General features: G+C 40.1%; 1 protein-coding gene across 1 annotated transcript; it reads right to left on the minus strand.

The window, feature by feature from the left end:
- Positions 1-1171: 1171 nt before the first annotated feature.
- OPN5 (opsin 5) lies at positions 1172-20667 on the minus strand. Its single transcript, XM_009948078.2, has 6 exons — positions 20514-20667; positions 13293-13412; positions 9231-9401; positions 5836-6170; positions 2530-2774; positions 1172-1235 (listed from the first exon to the last, which is right to left on the minus strand). The coding sequence occupies exons 1-6, from the start codon at positions 20650-20652 to the stop codon at positions 1172-1174; spliced, it is 1074 nt and encodes a 357-aa protein (XP_009946380.1). The 5' UTR covers positions 20653-20667.
- Between the last annotated feature and the right edge of the window lie 254 nt (positions 20668-20921).

Here is a 20921-nt window from a genome sequence, read left to right on the forward strand (position 1 = left end):
GCACATTGTTTTTCTATTGAGTTTATTAGGAACTTACAAGCTTTATTTTAGTAGGACTGTCATTCTCCTAAATCGTTCCTAATCCTCATCCTTCCAGGGCTTAATATTTAAGAACTGGATACAACTGTGCTTGATAAAGACTTCTCTGTTACCTGTGCTGTAACCTTTCTCATGAATTCACTCGGTTTGAGTTTGGTTTCATGCTTAGGGTTGAGGAAGGATTTGTCAATTTGTATTAATTTGTGATCTCATAAAGAATGGTGAAAAGTTCAATACAAGGTGAAAAAAAGTCAATTACCGTTTAAGAAGTCAAACCTGTCTGCTTACTGCCATCACATTTCATTGTAATTTTGATGAGAGAATGGTAAAAAGATGTGCAAATTATTAGTTTGCTCAATTTGGCTAGTATGGGGCTGACTTCATTTAGGTTCTGCTTTTTTGTTACAAAGTCATTCCTGATTCCAAATTGTTTAAATGAAACTGGCATTTAAGCAAGACACCTTTCCCCTCTCATTCACAAATAACGACCTTCTGTGGTGTATGAATGTGACACTTCTGATCTTGCCTTAACTAAAACCAAAATATTTCTGAATATTGAAAGACTGGAGTAAAAATGGTTTTGAGATCATTTGTAGCCACATGAGTTGGAGGGATACTCACAAGGGATAATCAGTTGGCTAACGTTTCTCCAACGGGTGATTCGGAGCCCTGATAAGTGAAGCTCCAACTCAGATTCCTCTAAGGAATCCTTTCTCTCATGCTCCAGTTCTCTAGTGACTTCAGTAGCTATAATGGGATTAGCTTTAGCGAAATAAAACTGGTCTTTGTGAATACTTCCCTTTCCATGAGGGAAAATACTGCTCCCCAAACTATCACTTCTGTTAGTGCAAAAAAAAAAAAAAAAAAAAAAAAAAAAAAAAACCAAATAAACTAAAAAAAAAAAAAAAAAAGTAGATAAAATTTTTTAATACAAAAAACTTCTCTATTTCGTCTTCCTCTATGTACTTAAAATTGCAACATATTGGACAGGATGGAAAGAACTACGTTGTATATAGGACTAGGGAGTAAAATAAAACTGTCATCATGTTTTAATTTATTTACAGAAAGAGGAACTTGAGACAGCATAGTTGTTTGTCATCAGGTTTTCATTTGCTGTATCTGAAATGAGCCTTCATACTTCCAGTTGGGTTTCGTTCATTGCCATCGAGTCTCTGTGTGCAGATATGGTATACATCCTATGGGAAGGAGAAAGCATAACATTTTGTTCATATCAAGCTGGCAATTAAATTTCTAATTCTGGGAAGTGATTTTTCCAGATCATTTTGTTTACTGCACAGGCCTAGGAAAGCCAACTTGCATTCAGTGTGAGGGACTAGGTGAAACCTCCTGCCTCCTTCAGAGTGATAACGTGGAGGTTAGACACAAATCCAGCCACCAAAGATTCACTGAAGACTGCTTTGGATTTGTCTCCCATTTGCCTAAAACTGAAGAAGGGTTTTTGTTAAACTATAAATTCAGCACCTCAATCACACCGTATATAAACTCTGGATGTTCTGCAGATGAGATAAGTCTGAGTGTAAGTTTATAGAATAATCTGCTAAGGGAAGCTGTGGAAGCTCGAGATACTGACTCACTCTCTGAACAGTACATCAAAAAATGCTGGAATTGGTAAGGGAATAATATGAATGACAAAATGGGCCTTCATGCCTCTAATAAGTACATACTTATGCACATATGTTCTAGGTTTTTGAAGCAAATCACTCTACTGGAATTCTATGGATTCACAGTCACTTATACGTGGTAGGGCTTTTGTGGCCTTTATATCAATCTACACTGTCAGATTAACATCCATCATTATCTCATTGTTCTTCAGCCACAGAAGTATGATTCTTGTCTGGCATAACACGGAACTAGAAGCATTTTTCCTCCTGGAAAAACAATTAGTGTTTCCAGGAACTCCACTGGTGGTCAGCGCAGATTTTGCCAGAAAGTTGTAAATAGAAAAGTGGCCTTTTTGTGAGACATTATTACACTTTGATTTGTTCTTTTGGGACGGTTTTTTTGGTGTGCGTGGTACCTACAGGGTGATTGAGGGACTATTGTCTCTGCCTGCTAATTCTGTGGCTGAAAGGCAAAGTATTAACAGGTTAATTATATAAGGAATAAACACAATTCTCTCCCATTTACTTGACTGCTAATGGAGGTCATCAACCCCTTCTGGAGGTAAGCTATATGATGACATGAAAGGAACAGGAGGACAGGATTGATCCAAAAACTACTAAATCAATGGGACTTTTTTCCAACTGTGTCAATGGAGTTGCAGCTGGATCTGAAAGAACTATGCCCTTGCTTCTCTTTTTACACCTAGAGTCACTGTACAAATTTCCATGGCAAGAAATACCCTGAACAGTTTATGGTCCAAAACAACAAATAAGATTAAAAGAGCTGCAACATTTGGTAGATCTTAGTTCGGTACTTTTTGGAACATTGTGTTCTTGAAGATATCCTACTTCCCAAAGAATAAATTACCTTGATTTCTTCAAAGAGCTCTTTTTCTGCAGTGTCTTCAATCCTCCTGACCGGCAACAGGCAAACTTACAATCGATGACCTGGTAAATAATTGGGTTGTACATGGCTGCTGACTTTGCAAGCAAAGTTGGTACGACTGAAAACTGAATGGGAACTGAGTCTGGCTGTCCGAAGGCTGACCACACAGAGACGACCGCGTAAGGGATCCAGGCAATGAGGAACCCTGCACAGATCAACATTGCCACCTTGTGAGAGGAAAAGAGAGAAAGAGGTGAACGTAGCAGAGTTAGACACTGACAGCACAGCACAGAGATAGGCAGAATGCAAGGGAACATGCCACAGAATGGAAAAGAGAAATGATAACTTGCTTCAGATTAATCTACAACATGAACAAAAGCTGTCATGCATTTCTCTTCTCTGTATCTAGCACCTGTTTTTCTTTCACCTGACACAGAGCAGTTAATGAGTTTGTTATCACAGACCTTTAAAAATGCTATAAGGGCTAGCTAAACATGAGATCTCAGAAAATAACAATTGTTTTACTTTAAATTTAAATTATTTAAGGAGGAGAGTCCTTTCAAAACATACAGACTCCCTTTTTTAGAACAATATATAACACAGAGCTCTGAAAGTTTTTGAAAATCTTAGCAAGATCTTTGAAATGAACACAGGTGAAACTGGAAACATTTCCTACAGTGTTTCTTCTTTTTTTTTTTTTTTTTTTTTTTCTCTCTTTTTCTTGCTTATTTGAGAAGCATCCTATAGTCACTTCCAACCAACTATTCCTCAGATTGTCAAAAAGAAACCCAGTCTCTTCTCCATTCTAGAGTGAAACAATGATGCACTGGGAAAACAAAACCAAACAAATTTATTAAGCTCAAGTCTTCCAGATTCTGGGTCGTTTGAAATCAGATTCCAAAGTTCATAAATTCAGCCTTTGAAGAAGTCTCCAGGATGGAATTAGGTCCTGATGGTGTGTGGGAGTGGGGGACTCCAAGTGCCTCTGTAGGTGAGTTCGTTTAGGAGGGTGTATTCCTGTCTATATGGACTGTAGCTCCTTCTTCTGCATCACCCAGTAACAGTCAATGAGGCAAAAGCAAAGTAAGTTAGCAACAGAAGAAGAGTTAGCAACAGAAGAAGAGTCCACAACACCCTGATCTAACTCAGGGCTTCTTCCTCTCTTGTAGGCTATGCCACACAGAAGGCATCAAAACCCAGTGGGACCAATAACCTGCCACGAGGATGGCCACTGGTAACAGGAGGAAGGAGAACAGTTTTGATAAACACGACCACGTCTCTGCCTGCACCGAGGAGGAGGTCTATGGCCTATATATTGCATTGGAAAAATGCCAACCTTTTGAATGCCTTTCAAGACAAATATGGAAAAAGTGAGCATGAAGACATTCAATCAGGCATGGGCTGTCAAGTCTGTGGGTATATCCACTCCAGCAGATTAAAAATGACTGTATTTACCTGGGTAAGCCAGAATTTAAACTATCGGGAATTTAATTGAGAGTGAGAATGTTAGTACAATGTCTAGCTTTCTTTCTCCTAACCCATAGCATGGATTTTGTACTCCATTAGAATCTGTAGATGCTTTAAAAAGCAATTTTCTACCAAACATTTAGGTTGCTTTCCCAGTAAATGAGGAAAGGACTTCCTTATAACAGAAGGCAATGTTCCCATAGGAATGTTTAGTATAAATATTAAAGAAAAGCTCTTTGGGCCAAAATCTGTGATTTATACACTTTACCTGAACCAGCCTGTCTGCACGCAGTCACAGCCTGATATAGCTTCAAATGGCATCATGCAATAGTACACACTGAAGAACATACGCTGTTATACTGCTGCCATTGACAGACTATTATTCTGCATCCAAATTGATAGAAGTACACTTGCACTCATTTGGAATAAGGCAATTAGCAGGATTACAACAAAAAATCATCAGAAAACACAAGTTTGTTGGATATTGCATAACCTTTTGTGGAGCCTTTGTTTCCACATCTTGACAGTAATATTATTTTCAGGGAAACTTCATTCTTTTATGCTTTTTTTTTGTTGTCTGCCACTGAAGAAACAATGCATGTGAGCCACGTATCTCAAACACAGCCTGTTTGTTATCAATTGTGCTGTGAATTTAAATGGGTTATGATGGAGATGTATTTGCTGTATTTATACATATCCCAACATTATGTTCTCCACTGCAGATCTGAGACAGAAGGGACAATTATTAGTGTTTTGATTCAGAACACATTAAAATTTTACATGATCCCTACAATATGGCAAAAATAAGTCTGCAACCTCAAATCAAGTTTTCATTGTTCTTCAAAGGAAAGGTCCTGAATAACTGCAAAACAGTACTGTGCTGAAACAATGCTTTTTAAAGGCATAGTTTTACCAGCTGTATTGGCAGCACCTCTCATACATGTAGCTAGCTGAGATTCTCCGATACATTTAGACATAATGTCACTTATTGCTGAATATTATATAAAATCCAGTTCAGCTCCCCAAAAATGTAATAAAATCTGATCAGCCAAGCAGAAGATGGTATTTGGTTCCCTCTTGGCATGGCTTAGAGAGGCTGGTGAATCTGTTACAGCTAAGGAATTTGGTTTTATTCAGTACAAGTTTTTATTTTGAGAGATTTCCTGGCACAATAACCAGTATCAGCAAGGATCATGACTGTCACCATTGCCAAACAGAAAATAGATTCAATTAGAAAGGGAAAATAGGATATAGTCTGAGATGGAAAATTAATTTTATCACTTGAGTGCATTTTTATCAGCAGCTCATGGCTCAACCTAAATCATAAATTGTTTGCATAAAAACAATTGCAATGTCAAAGGAGTGACTTTGCTTTATATCTTCATTAACAGTGGAACGTAAGCTGTCTGAAAGTTTTATTTCCCTGCTACAATAATCTGCTTTTTATCTGTTTTCCTGTTATAATTCTTGTGCGCCTCGAACGACTTAAAATAACTCTTTATAATGGTTTCTGAAAGCAAAGGGAGCTTTATGATGGAGAACAGGGCCACAGGGAGATGATATGACTTGTGTAAGGTCACACGGGAAGGCTGTGGCAGAGCTTCAGAGTGAATCACTGTCTCAGGGACTCGAGTGCCCGAATCACAAAATTGTGTTTGAACTCCTGTCTTTTCCTGTCTTGACAGTAATGGAGGAGAAAGCTAGAAGAACCACCTTCAGAGTATCGTACTAATTCTCAGCATGGGAGAGTACATGGTTGAAGTTCCCCAAGCAAGCTTTTATGACACAGCGAAGCAAACTGAGTTAAATCTTCGTACCTACCTTGGTCAGCTTCATTTCAAGTATGTGGCTGTTCTGAATCCTGGTGTCATAGTGAGCAACCTCTTTGGTGGATGATTTGACTTTTAAAATGATTTTCACATAGGAAAACACAATCACCGCAGTTGGGAACAGGAGGCAAAAGAAAAGAATACTCAGAATAAAAGCTTGCCCAGCCACCGAAGCCTGTGCCAGCCACCAGTCCAGAGTGCAGGAGGTCCCAAATGGCTCGGGGGCGTAGCTGCCCACACCAGCAAAAGGCACCGTAGCCCAGAATGTAGCATAGGCCCAGATTATTGCCAGACAGATAAATGCGTGATGTCTCTTAAGCCAAGTACCTGGAAGATAATTGAAGAGTTACATGTTCAGGTCCATATGTATTTGGTGCAATTGAACATGTCATTCTACACATGCAGTAGGAGTTTGCTTGGCTGTTTGACAACTCTGTAGGACTTGTAGAGCCACAAAGATGATTGCAGGGGTGGAACATCTCCCTTCTGATGAAAGGCTGAGGGAGCTGGGTCTCTTTAGCTTGGAGGAGTCTGAGGGGTGACCTCATTAACGTTTATGAATACGTAAAGGGAGAGTGTCAGGAGGATGGAGCCGGGCTTTTCTCGGTGATGGACAATGACAGGACAAGGGGCAGCGGGTACAAGCTGGAGCACAGGAGGTTCCACATCAACATAAGGCAAAACTTTTTCCCTGTGAGGGTGTCAGAGCACTGGAACAGGCTGCCCAGAGAGGTTGTGGAGTCTCCTTCTCTGGAGACATTCAAAACCCACCTGGACGTGTTCCTGTGTGACCTACTCCAGGTGGTCCTGCTCTGGCAGGGGGGGTTGGACTAGATGATTTTTCAAGGTCCCTTCCAAACCCTAACATTCTGTGATTCTGTAATTTATCTTGCCTCTTTCCAGGTGTTGATAGTGAACCCTGAGCTAGCCACCTCAGCTCGCATTATACCTCATAAAGAGAAACGCACACTCATATGGGGGTGTCCACCTGACTATTTCAGATATTTAGGCTGTGATGATTTACAACCTAGAAGAGTCTGTACAAAAGAAATCCAAACTAGCTCAGCAACAATCATGGGAATCTTGTCCAGTAATTTTGAAAATTGCTTTGTGGTCTGTAAAGTAATATTCATAGTGTGTGTGGTCAGATGAGCTGAAGGTTCAACCCACATGAAGGACTAAGTGTTTATTTCAGCCTTTCATCATTCAGTATGAAGGCTCACTAGCTGCAACTGTGTAATGTAACTTAGGTTATTTCCTATTCCTCCTGTCATATATTAACTGATTAAGGTTTGATCTCAGGACACTTCTCAACATAAATTATTAGCCCAAGTGATTGAAAGACAAGGCTTTACAGAGAAAATAACATATCCAAGATTTATTTTTACTTTGTCCTTCTTTTCCAATACAGAAAGTCACCATGTGTGTACTGTCAGAAGTATTGGTAGTAGGTGTTTTCATGTATCCTTGCCCATTTGTTTTATTAAATGCTAATGACATGCCTGGAGTTGTGGAGTGGAATATTCTCTCTGCTCATCTTGCATACAACTCTATTTCATCTAGAAAAAGCTTCAATTTACAAGCTTTCCATCATCATCTGTGTTCAGTATGTTGGATTCAGATAGGACTAACAAGTTAAAACCTATGATTTATGCAGAAACTCAGGCTATGGTATTATAACAGCTCCTTCCACCTTGGAAGCTCTAATTTGTTTTCACTCCGCATTCACTGACATTGAGGAGCTTCCTTCAGGGTTTGAGAATGACTTAAAACAAAACCAAAGCAAAGAAACAACTGTAATTTGGATGTGACCAGTGCTCCTTCTCCAGCTGATTTTATGTTTCCAGACACCTGGAAAGAAAATGAACACTGACTGACAAATGATGTATTCGAGCACAACAGCTGAGAGACAGAAAGGTGGTTTGTTGTGTTCAGCTGTGGAAAAACAAAGCAACAATAGCGTGAGTACTAAAAAAGCAATATTATTTTCACAGCTATTGTCAAACCATAGCAACCCATTATCCAAAAAAAAAAAAAAAACCAAAAAAAGAAAACAAAAAAACCAACAACAAATAAACCAAACCTAAAGCCGAAAAAAGCAGTTTCTTCTTTTGGGGCAAAATGGAAGTGTAGGTATATAGAGAGGTGCTCTAGGCTCCTGGTGAATGATTTAGGCCTTATACAGAAAATGGCTAAGTTAACCACCTAAACTGAACGTACTAAATACGTTTATTGCTCTCCATCATTTTGCATGGACAACCATAGCCCTCAAGAAAAAAGGTTTTGAAGCGTTCTGTCTCTCTTGAACTGAGATGTCATACTAAATACCAAAGCTCACAGCATGAATGCAGCTGGCCATGAAATATTACTTCTGCTTACCAAGTCTGTGAAAAATTTTCTATGATTTGGGTTGCCACTGAATTATTTTGATAAGACTTTTGTAGAAAGAACTGAAATCTTACTTATTGTGAATGGTGTTTTTAAAACTGAGCTAAGGAATCCTTCCCTGCACTCTCATTTAAGGAAAAAGTATGGGTATGCCAGGATCTGTTATAGCAGATCCCAGCACAGTACCACAGCCTGTAATCGTTAACATGCTCAGCTATTGGACAGACTGGCTTACTTACACCTCCTAGCTGCAAACATTTCTTACAACTTAACATTACACGATTGATATAGTATGTCATTATAGTGAAATCTGTTGTATGTCCCTCAAGTCACATGGGCAAGGTGTTTCTTATACCTTGAGTATGCACTGAATTTTTTGGAGAGTTAGTCCCTTCCAATGCAAGAAAAATATCTTTTCTAAACTGTGACAACATCTTTTAACTGGAAAGAATGAAACATATAATATATCATATTCAAGAGAGATAAGATATTGATGGATATGGTGCTAATGGCTTTCACTGCTAAATTAATTTCATCCTCTCAGGTTCCATCTCCATATTAGAGAGACGTATCACATTATGACCTATTGCACAGCCAAATCTTTTAGAAGTTTTAAATAGTTTGCCACATATCTTAAAGGAATTTAAGCATCTAACAAGGCATACTTTTGTATATTGGTCCATAAGACTTTGCAATACGTGCAATACTTGCATCTGTTAATGTTAATAAGCCTTGATAGACACAAAGTGATTTCTCTACGAGTGATTACTAAAACTCATGGCTTAAGCAGACAGCAGAAAGACAACAGTGAAGGCGATATGTCCAGCAATACAAATTCAGCTGGGACTACTTGGATCAAGCAAACATTTCTCTTATCTGTGTATTCCCCTCTATATTTAACAAGGTCATTCTGAAGAGCTTAAGTATGATTTCAGTCTAGAAAACTGTATCACTTAATATAGTTTTTCTATAGTCACTTAATATCATTTTGTTTCTTACCATAAGACAAGTGGCAGATTTTTAGGTATCTATCCAGGCTGACAGCTGTCATAGTAATAAGACTCCCACAGCCAAAGAAGAAACCAGCCCATCCATACCAGCGGCAGCCAATCCATCCAAACATCCAGCGGTGAGAAAAGAAGGAAATGATACTAAAGGGTTTTCCTACAACTTCAAATGGAGAAAAGAATGTCAGTTGACTGATAAACCCACCCTTTTTCAGAAAAGCAAACTCTCCCCTTTGCCCAAAGCTAATACCACTAAAAATGCTCTGCAAGGTGGAGAGGGGGCTTCAGGCACAACAGCTGTGATGACTTGCATGCCCTCCATCCACAGGACTAAGCCTAGCTAGACCCCACAGCATTTATGCTGTGGTAGGATGAGCCAAGCCTGCAGAATGGCTGGGAACAGGTGTTTTACGGCAGACTACATGAACCAGAAGTAAACCCATACTCTGGTACTAAACACGTGCAAGCTCTTCCCATTATGAAAATTTTAGAGTATGTGTTAAGTCCACATGCAAACACACGTCAGTATATAAAGTGATGGGTGATGGGTGGGTCTGGGTTTGAAACAGGCACAGACCCAGTTAGGCTACATCCCTATAATCAATTGAGTGTCTTCAAAAACAGGATAAAGAAATTTGCCTTCAAAGAGGACTTACAAACCTATCAAGGCCTGGCAGTAGGATGCATACTGTGGTAAAGCATTAGGTTAGAAAGGAAGATGATGCAATGGTCACAGCACGGAACTTGAGCTGCAGAAGCGGTTTCAGCTCTTGTTCATATCACACTCTTCCTTGGTGACTCAAGCAAGTCACCTGGCCAGATACGAAAAACTTTTAAGCACCCCCAAACAGAAGGGAAATATCTATTTTGGAGACTCTGCTTAGTAGCACCTTAGCTCATTCTCCATTTGTAAAAGTGAGAGGTGCATTGTGGAAGAACTGAAGTTAGGTCATATGTGGTTTCATTCTCACATTATTAACAGAAAACTCAAAAATTTACAATTAGGAACATCAGAATGTTTTCTGAATCCTTCATTTCTACTTATCAGACTGACCTGAAATGCTCCAAGGCCTGCACAGTTCAACTGCAACATTCAAACAACATTAAATATTGAACTCCACCTTCCCATGACTGTGTTCCTTCCTGTACAGGAGTTGCCAGAGCACCTCAAGGAGTTGAAAGCATCTCAGCTGCCCTGGGCTAGTTTCCCCTGGCTGAACCACACTGTCTGGAATGCCACAGCAGCTCAGTGAATTGGTTTATAAAGAAGGCAAAAATGGTCTTGTGAAATGTAATTCCCACAAGGTAACCTATTCATAGAAGTCAAGACAAAAGACTTTATTTTGTTGAAGTGATCTGTAGAAAAATATTTCTGATTGTTCCCAAAAATATTCCATTTTAGATCAAACTCATGCAAAACTACACATTCTGTTTTCATTCTTCTTAAGAAAATTAAAACATTTCTACCAAAACAAAATCTTGCAGAAAATGGCCTTTGTTCCATCTTCTATGCCAAAAGCATTGCGACTGTAACCCCTTCAAAATGAGAGTTATTTTTAAACAAGGTATTTTGGGATTCTTTTCCTTTAGCCTAAACCTGTAAGGAAAATTTGCCTGAGTCTGAAGGTTGTGCTCAGGTCAATATGTCATGTGGTTTTCTCTGAGCAGAATAAATGTACTTTAATTTTTCAAGCAAAAGCTGACCCTAGTGATTACGGTTTTAAAAAAAAAAAAAAAGAAATATGGCAAGGCCTAGGCTGTATGCTAAGAGTCAGCAACTTTGCTCATGTAAATCATTGACAGCTCTGAAGGCCAACACATTTATTTCCACAAAATCAAGTCTCTCTTCAGCAGCACAGGACTCTGAGCACGGTATCAGTGCAAAATGAGTCTGATGCAGTATTGAGCAAGAGGCTGGTGCCACCCTGTGGAAATCTGCAGGAAGTAGGGCCATGGTAGAACCTGTTTCTTGAACAAGGTGCCAAGACAAGTGCATGAAATAAGAAGATTTTGGAAAAAGTCCCATCTTCACTCCAATCACTGCAGCAGGCATAACATGACACATTTCTTGAGGCAACATCTTCCATTTAAAAAAAAAAAAAAAAAAGAAAGAAAGAGAAAGACAAGGAGAAGGAGAAGGAGAAGGAGAAGGAGAAGGAGAAGGAGAAGGAGAAGGAGAAGGAGAAGGAGAAGGAGAAGGAGAAGGAGAAGGAGAAGGAGAAGGAGAAGGAGAAGGAGAAGGAGAAGGAGAAGGAGAAGGAGAAGGAGAAGGAGAAGGAGAAGGAGAAGGAGAAGGAGAAGGAGAAGGAGAAGGAGAAGGAGAAGGAGAAGGAGAAGGAGAAGGAGAAGGAGAAGGAGAAGGAGAAGGAGAAGGAGAAGAAGGAGAAATAAAGGGAAAGGAAGAAAAGCACACATGGCTGTGCCAATCACAAATTTTTTAATTACAAAACTTACACAGAGAGATTGAGATCCCCATGGAAGACAAGGTGATCAAGGGGTATGTTGGTGACCAAGGGGTATGTTGGTGACAGACCTTAACGGAGAAACTAGGAGCCCTCATGCCAAGAGAGCTTCCAAACAAGCTGTAGTTTGCATGGTTGGGACATACAGCTTACATGGTTAGGAGACACCTCTTTACATTCCAAATATACAGCTACAGAAATTCCCCTGAAACACTCCCTGTCATTGCAGTGAGTCTCATTGGAGTCAGATACCAGCCTTATAAAACAAGACAGTCTCTTAGGACACAAAGGAGATGGGAGTATCACAGAAGAGGCAAAAAGTGGGTTTTTTTTATTATTATTCTTTGCTCCTAAGTATTGCAAGATGGAAATAGTATCTCCATGGCAGATATGCTGAAGAAATCATCGGGATTTCTTTATGTGGCAGCAGAGCAGAGATTTTTATATTAAGGCCTTTCTTCTATTAAATTCACGAGTATGTCCAGAAAAACATGTTTACTGATCACCAAGAGTCATCAAAATAAATGGAAGTTGAGGGGTGAGCAGCCCTTTGGCCATGCACAGTAAGCATCAGTTTTGGGAGGCTAGGAGCCATCATTTTATGTGGTTCGGTGCTATTTTAGGTGTTTGGATAAGGGCAAAAGCATTTGGCAGAAACAAGGGCAGGAAAAGGGTGCACTGGAGCTGAGGGCAGCGTTTCCAGTGCATGCAACACATAGGGGACTTGGAGAGCATGGGAACGTACTGCCGTTTATATTGCACTGGGGAGATCCCCTGTTCAGCTGGGCCTCATCCGGCCTTTATACCCATTGGATTGTCATCAAAAACATCCTTTTCTAAAAGACTTCCAGTCCTCCCCCTGTGTTTGCACGTATCCATGAGCAGCTGAATGAGACTCATGTCAAGAGCCAAAAGAATGATCTCAAATGCTCTTGACTCTGTAAATTCGTGTAAACCTTTCCAAAGCTCCCTCCTCTCATGCTAGGGCATTCAGGCTGTGGGGTTGAAACAAAAATCCCTCCAGTTGGCTGATGTCGCTATTCCTCTATAAATTGACACAAATGCTTATTTTCCTGACCCGGAGATAAAAGAGGATGGTCACTAGAGAAAATTGATAGCTTTGACAGGCTGATGGCTACTGGTATTTTCCAATTCTTTCCCCTCATGCCGCTCCCCACTCATATTTGGCAAAACACTTATTTTTGAGGCACCAGAATCCCTCCTGTTGCACCGTACAGCAAGAAAATATAATTTTCTTCAACTGTAATACCAAGCTATTTTGTGCTTATTGTGCCAGGATGCACATGGGAGCTGTCTTTGAAGGCCTGCCCAGTGCCGGGATGAACAGGAGTTTTGCATGATTGGTAAATCCAACCCTATTTTTTCCCTCTGTACTTTTAATTTCTTCCCATCAAGTTGTTCAAGATTGTTGTTTTCTATGCTTCTCTGTAATTTGTACGCAAATAATAGAGCAGAAACATCAGTAGCAAAAGGCATTTTGGGCTCCCATGAGTTCCAGAGAACTGTCTTTTGCTGCTGCCATAAAGAATGGTGAGAAAGTAAAAATGAGTGAAAACAAGTCATGAAATTACCTGAAATGCCCAGATCACACACTGCTAAATTAACAGTCATTATCTCAGCAGGTCTCAACTTCTTTTTTCGCTTTGAGGACATAAAAATAACATACCCATTTCCCAGAGTTGAAAGAATCCCTGTAATAATGAAAAAAAAAAAAAAAATCAAATTAGAATTATCCTCGAAAACAGCAATTTCCCATCTTCCTTGTGAAATTCGCTGGTATTCTCAGCCTGAACCTGTGGTCCCAAGGCTAGACATTTTACTCTGAAACACAATCCTCTCATCCTCATTATGCAGCTCATAGAGACATCTACTGCAGACATCTCCCTCCCACAACAAATGCTATTTTCCCCTCTGCAGTGGGCATTGCCTTCACCACCTGAGACTGCACAATTATTGACTGAATACACATAATTGAAATCCCATAATTCCTCTGTTCTGATCAACCCCATTTTTCTCACAAACATTTATACAGCCACAAGAATTAAATTCAGTTGTCTGTAATCACAAGGACCCCAATCTTTGACCAACCTTAATTTTATTAAATACAACAATCAGAGGTTGAGGGATAAATTTCTAAAATAATGTAAATTAAGATATTAATATCACATCTTAAATTCTACAGTATTTTTTTTTATCATAAGAAAGAAAAATTATAAAATATATCTGATTTTAACTTTCAGATGGAATTCAGTGCATGAGGAGGGATCCTGTTCATATTGGCTGACATCTTTCTTGCCATATCACCATCCAAGGGCTCGCAGGCATCGACGCTGCAAACAGTTAAGCAGCCACGAAGATAATCACACTGGGACTAAAAACTGCAGCGTTTCAAGTTCCCTTCAAGAAAACTGTTTCTTCAATATCTCATGTTTGAGAGAGTTTGAGCAGAGAGTGAGCATTTTGCAGTGGGAACACGGGACAGCTCACCACATCCCTTTCAGGAAGCAGGAGTCACCCTCAAAGGTGAACACCCCAAAGGGACCATGGCCCATGGAGGCCTCACACCAGCACAGAGGATACAAGTAAGAAGGAGGCAGTTGCAGAAGAAAAGAGTGAAAAGCAAAGGGTGGCAGAGACCCCAACCTCCTGCTCTGTCGTTGCCTCACCAAAGTGACCTACAACGGCAATGACAGGGAAGATATTAGAGCAAAATTCTGCCTGAGAAATGGGGAGGAAAGGTGTTTTCCTTAATTATTTTGTGTTTGTCATTTTTGTTTCTTACTACCCAAGTCAGTAATTAAATGTTAAATTCCCCGTGATGAGTCTGTTTTGCCCACAACAGTAACTGGTGATTGATCTGCCGGTCTTTACCTCCACCCTGTATTTATCTCCACTGCTTTTGCTCTTCCTATTTTCCCCCATCCCACGGCAGTGGCTGTAAGCAAGTGGCTCCCTGGGTGCTTGGCTACCAGCTGAGGCCAACCCTCCCCACTACTATGAAAAATTAATAAATAGCCCAAATTGCCTCTGTCGATGAGGCAGCAAAGTTACTCTTTCTGATTCCTTCCTACATATGGCTTTGGTGGTGCAAACTCAGCTGTATTCTGTGTTTCAAACAGACCCAGCAGCCTCCCAGCCGCCTAGGAATGCCACCATCTCCAAATGCCACATAATTTTCATCAAAGTCTGCTGGGAAGCCAGACCCCTGCAATTAAAGCTCAGGAATTAAATGGGTTATTTAATTATTTACTCTGGCCTATCAATGGAACGATTTCCTTGCAAGTGTGCCATGTCCTCACAAAAACAAGAAACTCAACCTGGGAATATATTTGAGGCAGAGAGAAAAATGGTTCCCAGAGGCTAAAACCAGACAATTTCTCAAGAAATATGAGTAACTGTGAAATCGAAAGTTTACCAAACTGAGGAGAAAAAGACTTTGATTTTGAATTTTTCAGTAATAAATGTAACACTAATCTAATTGGAGAGACTTCTTATTTTACACTGGCATTATTGGTTTCTACATTGTTTCAAAAAATAAAAAAAGGCAGAAGCTGGCTTATCATTAAATCTCAGGTTTTCTCAGCAGATTTGATTTATCCGTGGTGAATGAAAGTTAAAGAACACCCTATTCTTATGGCTTTGAAAATTTAGTCTGAATTATAAGTAGATACTGGTATTCATATTATTTATTTTCTTCCTTGCAGCTAAGTGAATGAATCTCAATGTTGCCAAGCATTTTTCATATCGCTTAATCATTTTTCCTTCTTAATACCATTTTCTCTCTAGTGCTATTTAGCATATCTGGAGTGCCAACAACCAGTTTGAAATACCTTTCAAAAGCACTTGACATTTTCCTGAATCTTTTTCAACTGACTGGTAGTCCAGAGAGATGTCTTCATCAGACAAGCCTCTGAAGCAACTGCTCATTATTAAGAGCAATGTTTTAGAGAGCCCCAGCCCACTGACCTCCTAATTCGGCACCTGGAAGGGGTCCAGTGATAATTTAAGTTGCCTTTTGTCTATACCTGCATCTGACAACTGCTTCTCTGAATTCTTTTTTAACTCCTTGGTGATAGAAAGTTCATAATCTCCTTAGATGAGCCATCTAATGCTTCATTTTTCCTACTACTAAAAAGATTTTCCTAGCAGCTAGCCAAAGTCCTCACTGATGCAGGCTTCCAGCTATAGTAGGTGCTGGCAGGCTGTGTGCCTGGGCAGGGCCTGGGGTTGGAAAAAGGAGAAAAAAGACTCTTCAGGTATAAAATAAGGGTTCTTTTCCATGAGCAAACAGTTCAGGCCACAACTGTCCATGGCACCACACACTGTTACAGATATAAAAAGAGCCAAGGATGCGATAACTAAAAAAGTACCACCTACAGAGAAAGAGCCAGGCTCAGATATGCAACCTGCAGCAAAAGGTGAAAGTGTATAGAAGTAGCAATCTGAACAAATAAGAATCCTTTTCTCCGGTCTGACAGCAGTGCTAAAGCATTAGAGGGAAAAAAAGAAAAAAAAAAGACAGTTCAGGATGCTGTTTTCAATTAAGCTGTTTCATAACACACTGAGGAAGTGTGCAACAACAGTTTGCAAATCAATAGTCACTTGCCATGGACTTTTAAAGGCGCTGACAGCCAGTGGGTCTCCACACAGTAGTTAGTCACCCTACCTGGCCATACAGTAAATCAATCAAGTCAGTGATGAGAAAGCTAGCAGGGGAAGTGACAAAGTAAAAAGAATTGGATTGTTGTAACCACATATAATGTTAGGTTATTTCTTTTTCAAACAATTAAAACAAATACACATGGAAATGAACTAGTTAGGGCAAAAGATCACACATTCACAGAGAATTTATCACAGTTTTGTCAGGACCCTTGATTTCCTTCAAAGACAAAAAACGCACTTTTATATTTTCAAACTGCAATACTTCAGTTGTACAACCTGCCTGACCCTAAAAGCTCCCCTGAGTTTCCTGATAGGTTCCCAGCCTTGCTCTCTCCAGGGTCCAGAGAAAGGCCACGAAGATCACCAGAGGACTGGAAGACCTGCCACATGAAGAAAAGCTGAGAAAACTTGGCTCTGTTCAGCCTTGAGAAGAGAAGGCTTAGGGGAGACCTTATTACCATGCACCAGTACATAAAGGGTGGCTACCAAGAAAATGGAGACTCCCTTTTTAAGTGTAGTCACATGGAAAAGACAAGGGGTAATGGGTACAAGTTCTTCCTGGGGAGATTCTGATTGGACTCCAGAGGAAACTTTTACACCATGAGGACAATAAGACATTGAAATAATCTCCCAAGGGAAGTGGTGGATTCCCCTACATTGGACAGTTTTAAGACTCAGCTTGACAGGGTGCTGGGCCATACCATTTAAACCATATTTTTACCTTGAAAGGTTGGACTAGATGATCCCTGAGGTCCCTTCCAACCCAATATTCTATGATTGTATGATATGATTCTCTCACTGTGCAGTTTCTCCTCCTTTTTGAAATAGATTTCGGTCTCACTTGCACCTTACATGCCTCAAGCACAAAAAGATGCCCAATAGCAATCACCACCTCCTGGCTTCCCACATTTCCGCAGCTAGTCCCTCTCTCTGCTATCAGAATGTCCACACAGGACACCTTCAAGAGGGGCCACCATTTCTTGGAAGGGATCTGCAAAGGAATAGGGGACACAGTTCAGTGGCAGAAGGTGACAACGGATGGTTCGGTCTGAACCACAAGTTACAATAAAAATCCGTAGACATACCTTCACTGAGTATGGGAGCTGAACGTTCAGCTCAGTTTTTTATCTTCTGCAAATTACACAGTTTACAAAGTTAATCTACAATATTGCAGAGTTACCTCAAGACGCAACTACACCTGAGAGCTATCTGAGCCCACAGTTTTTGCTTACTGTTTTGAATACTTGGGAGCTGTGATTAACTATAAATTTGCCAATTAAAGCAAATTTACAGCCTTAGCAAGCCTGTTGTGTGGAATTTGCTGTCAGTGAATAGTTTCACAGAGCTGGGCTTCCTTCTCTACCACCTTAAGATCCTCTATCTACCACCAAATATCTCTGTGTGGCAGTGCTTCATGTCCCAACAGAAAAGTGGATGCTTTGAACTATCAGAAATCAGCTTAGTGGAAATTTAGGATTATTTTTGTTTGCAGAAATCAAAAAAAGCCATTCAGAGATTTAGCTGGGAAGAACAAAGATGAATTTCCTTCTAAGTTCTCATATTTTCGCAAGCCCCAGATATTATTAAAATGTTGTTATCCACCTAAACATGGATGGGTAATAAAATACGGATCTGCATATCAACAGAAGCTGACAGCGGAATCCCCAAGGCATTAAGCTAACCCAGCCTTGTAAGGTACAACTCACATGAGAAGCTTTAGCCCTAGCAAAGCGTTTTTTGGGGTTTTTTTGGGTAAGATAAATGTGTTTAAAGACTATTTTACCCCATCTGTTCACAAGCACAGAAGAAGACCTGACATTGCTCCTTCCACCAGTTTTGTTTAACACCCTCTCTTAGTGGTTGAGCTCTGAGGTGTAATTCTGGTTTACTGGTGGAAAGCACAACACTCTCCTCCTTCACACAAACCGCTATAGAAGGGGAGGGTCTGTACTTCTCTTGCCCTCTGGCAAATTAATATCCATTACTGCATTATACACAGTGTCTAAAGCACTGCTGTGCTGGTCTAGAAAATACAAAACCAGTTGCTGTTGCTGAAATGGCTGAGGGCACAACTGGCCAGCAGCTAAGAAATGACTGCTCAAAATCATTGTAATGATTGCTAAAAGGAATCAAAAATATCTGAGCAGGATACCAGTGGTATCTTGTGCTAGAGATGCAAAGTCCAAGGAAGATGCAAATACAGCATTTACATGCGCATGTGAAAAGCATACTTGGCTCTAATGAAAGCTGGAGTGTGTGGTAAGGGTAAAGTAAATAACCAAGTAAGCAACACAAAACAAACATATGAAAAAATAAGTTAAATCCAGAGCAAAATGTAGGATATGATGTGTAGAGCTACACATGTATCCAGCAGAGCTATGGCTTGAACCTTCCTGGCTTGGGTCACCGGGTGCAATGGTCTACCACAGGCTGTTTGACGTCCAGGTCACAACACCAAGAAGGCGGCAATCCTACCAGTAAGTCCAATACAAAAATGACTATCAGCCCCTTTTAAACCAACATTTCAATCTCCTCACACAGTTCATGTAAGTCTGTGCCTTCATGGTTAGCTTTTGTTTTTTCACTGGGAATTTATTATCTCTGTCCTTGCCTTTATTTGCTTATATCTATGTTTTTCAAGATGTTTCACACCAGGCAAGTTTATATCTTTGAAACTAAATACAGCCAATATAACAAGGCAACACAGTCTGTATTGGAAGGATTCGTTTCAGCTACTCAGACATATTTCCTGGGATTAAAGCTAAATTTGCTTAAACTGGTGCAAAAAGACCCGAGGGGGGGTTGCCTTGGACAGTTCAGTCCAGACATCTGTCTGCATACCAGCAGAAAAAATATATATATGTGAAAAGTTAGGTTACATACAAAACTGTTCATGAATATCGAGATGAGCACAGAGATACAGCTTCACCCTCCTCCTCTGCTGCTCTGAATTCCTTTTTTGATAAAGACATAAGCAGAAGACAAATGAGAAACAAGCATTATTCAAGCCTTTGTGAGGCCTCCACTGCAGAAAAGATTAGATTACTTAGGTCAGTCAAGGGAAAGGCAGCAGGAGACAGTAGGAAGGAGGGATGTAAAATAGTGAACGGGAAACATGAATGTAGGACTGGAAGATCTTTGTAATTTGTGCAGAACTGATAGAAAAAGAGAAAGAATCAAAATGGAAATAAATGTCAAGGAATACACTATAGGCCCTGTATGCATCCTGGTGTTCAGCCATCTGACACCCAGAGCCCACTTTGGTGTAGCACAGTTATATGACCTGGGCTCAACTTTACTGAGAAAATAGCTGTTGAGCTGTGAGAAACTGCATGAACTAAAGCCATAGAACATAAGGAAACCTAAGCCACAGAAAGAAGTGTAAGTGTTGAGGCTAGTATTGACACAAAAATATATAACCCTGCCCACCTCCATAAAGCAAAGAAGGTAAATCAAGAAGAAAGACCAGTTTATCCCTAGAAGCAATGGAGACCAGTATTTCCCAGCTGAACGACTACTCCTTCGTATATGAATACGTAACGTAAAAATCAGTCCCAGCTATCATCTGTGTGCACTTAACAATAAATAATTTCATTTATTCTGCTTGCAAAGTCACTTTGCACACAGTAAAAGACTCCAAAACAAAAGGGAGGGGAGGGTGTTAGATAGAAAATTCTGTTCAATGTAATATGTAACAGAGGACAGCTGATGCCAGGAGCTGAGCAAGATTCAAATGAGCACGTCTGAGTAGGTTCTCTTTGCTGCTTAGGCACATGAAAGAGGCTTTGAAAACAGGCCATAAAACCCGTATAGCATAAGGGCAAAAGCCAGTCCTGGTCAGGAATGATTAAACTGCAAGCCAGTAATCTAGCAGTAGAAAAAATTTGAGGATTTCTTCACTTTTTGCTGGAAGGTGTACTGATTGTCACTTTTGGCTACCTTGAACAGCATTGTCTGGTGCTACTAGCTGTTGACACTGTTGACCCATATTTCTAACACATTCTTTCTTTCTCGTATGGAGAAATATGTAATTACACATCTAATGCGCAGCAGCTTCTGCCTTCTTTGTGAGTGCCTGCAGGGATGCAGTGACATAGTCATATTTCAAAAACTAATTACAAAATCATTACCAATTACGGTCAAATAAAACCCAGCTACAATGTCAGCTTCTCTAGAAAGCTTTGATGCAAAGGGGTCTTCCTTCTGGAGATAGTGTGGGAGGTATTCTTCCTGGGAGGAAATGTTGTGGTCTGATGCCATCCCATTCATGTCCAGTTCAGCGTCTGAAAAACAAAAGAACAGAGTTTGCGATAGATCACGTCTGCCGCCAGAAAATGCCAAGATTTTGTTCGTAAACAAGATGCATCCTCCTGTCTTCATTTCTGCTCTACCAGCTCCCAGGGCATTTCAGGATCCAGTTCAGTATTGCATAAAGCATCCTGCCGTGATTTATTTCATGACTTACTTTATCCAAGAATGTCATTATTCATACGGCACTCATCACAGTAATCCATCTGAGCAGTACCTAGGTACCAGTG

Source organism: Leptosomus discolor, chromosome 2 (assembly GCF_034619465.1).
Source record: "Leptosomus discolor isolate bLepDis1 chromosome 2, bLepDis1.hap2, whole genome shotgun sequence".
In the NCBI taxonomy this organism is placed as follows: Eukaryota; Metazoa; Chordata; class Aves; order Leptosomiformes; family Leptosomidae; genus Leptosomus; species Leptosomus discolor.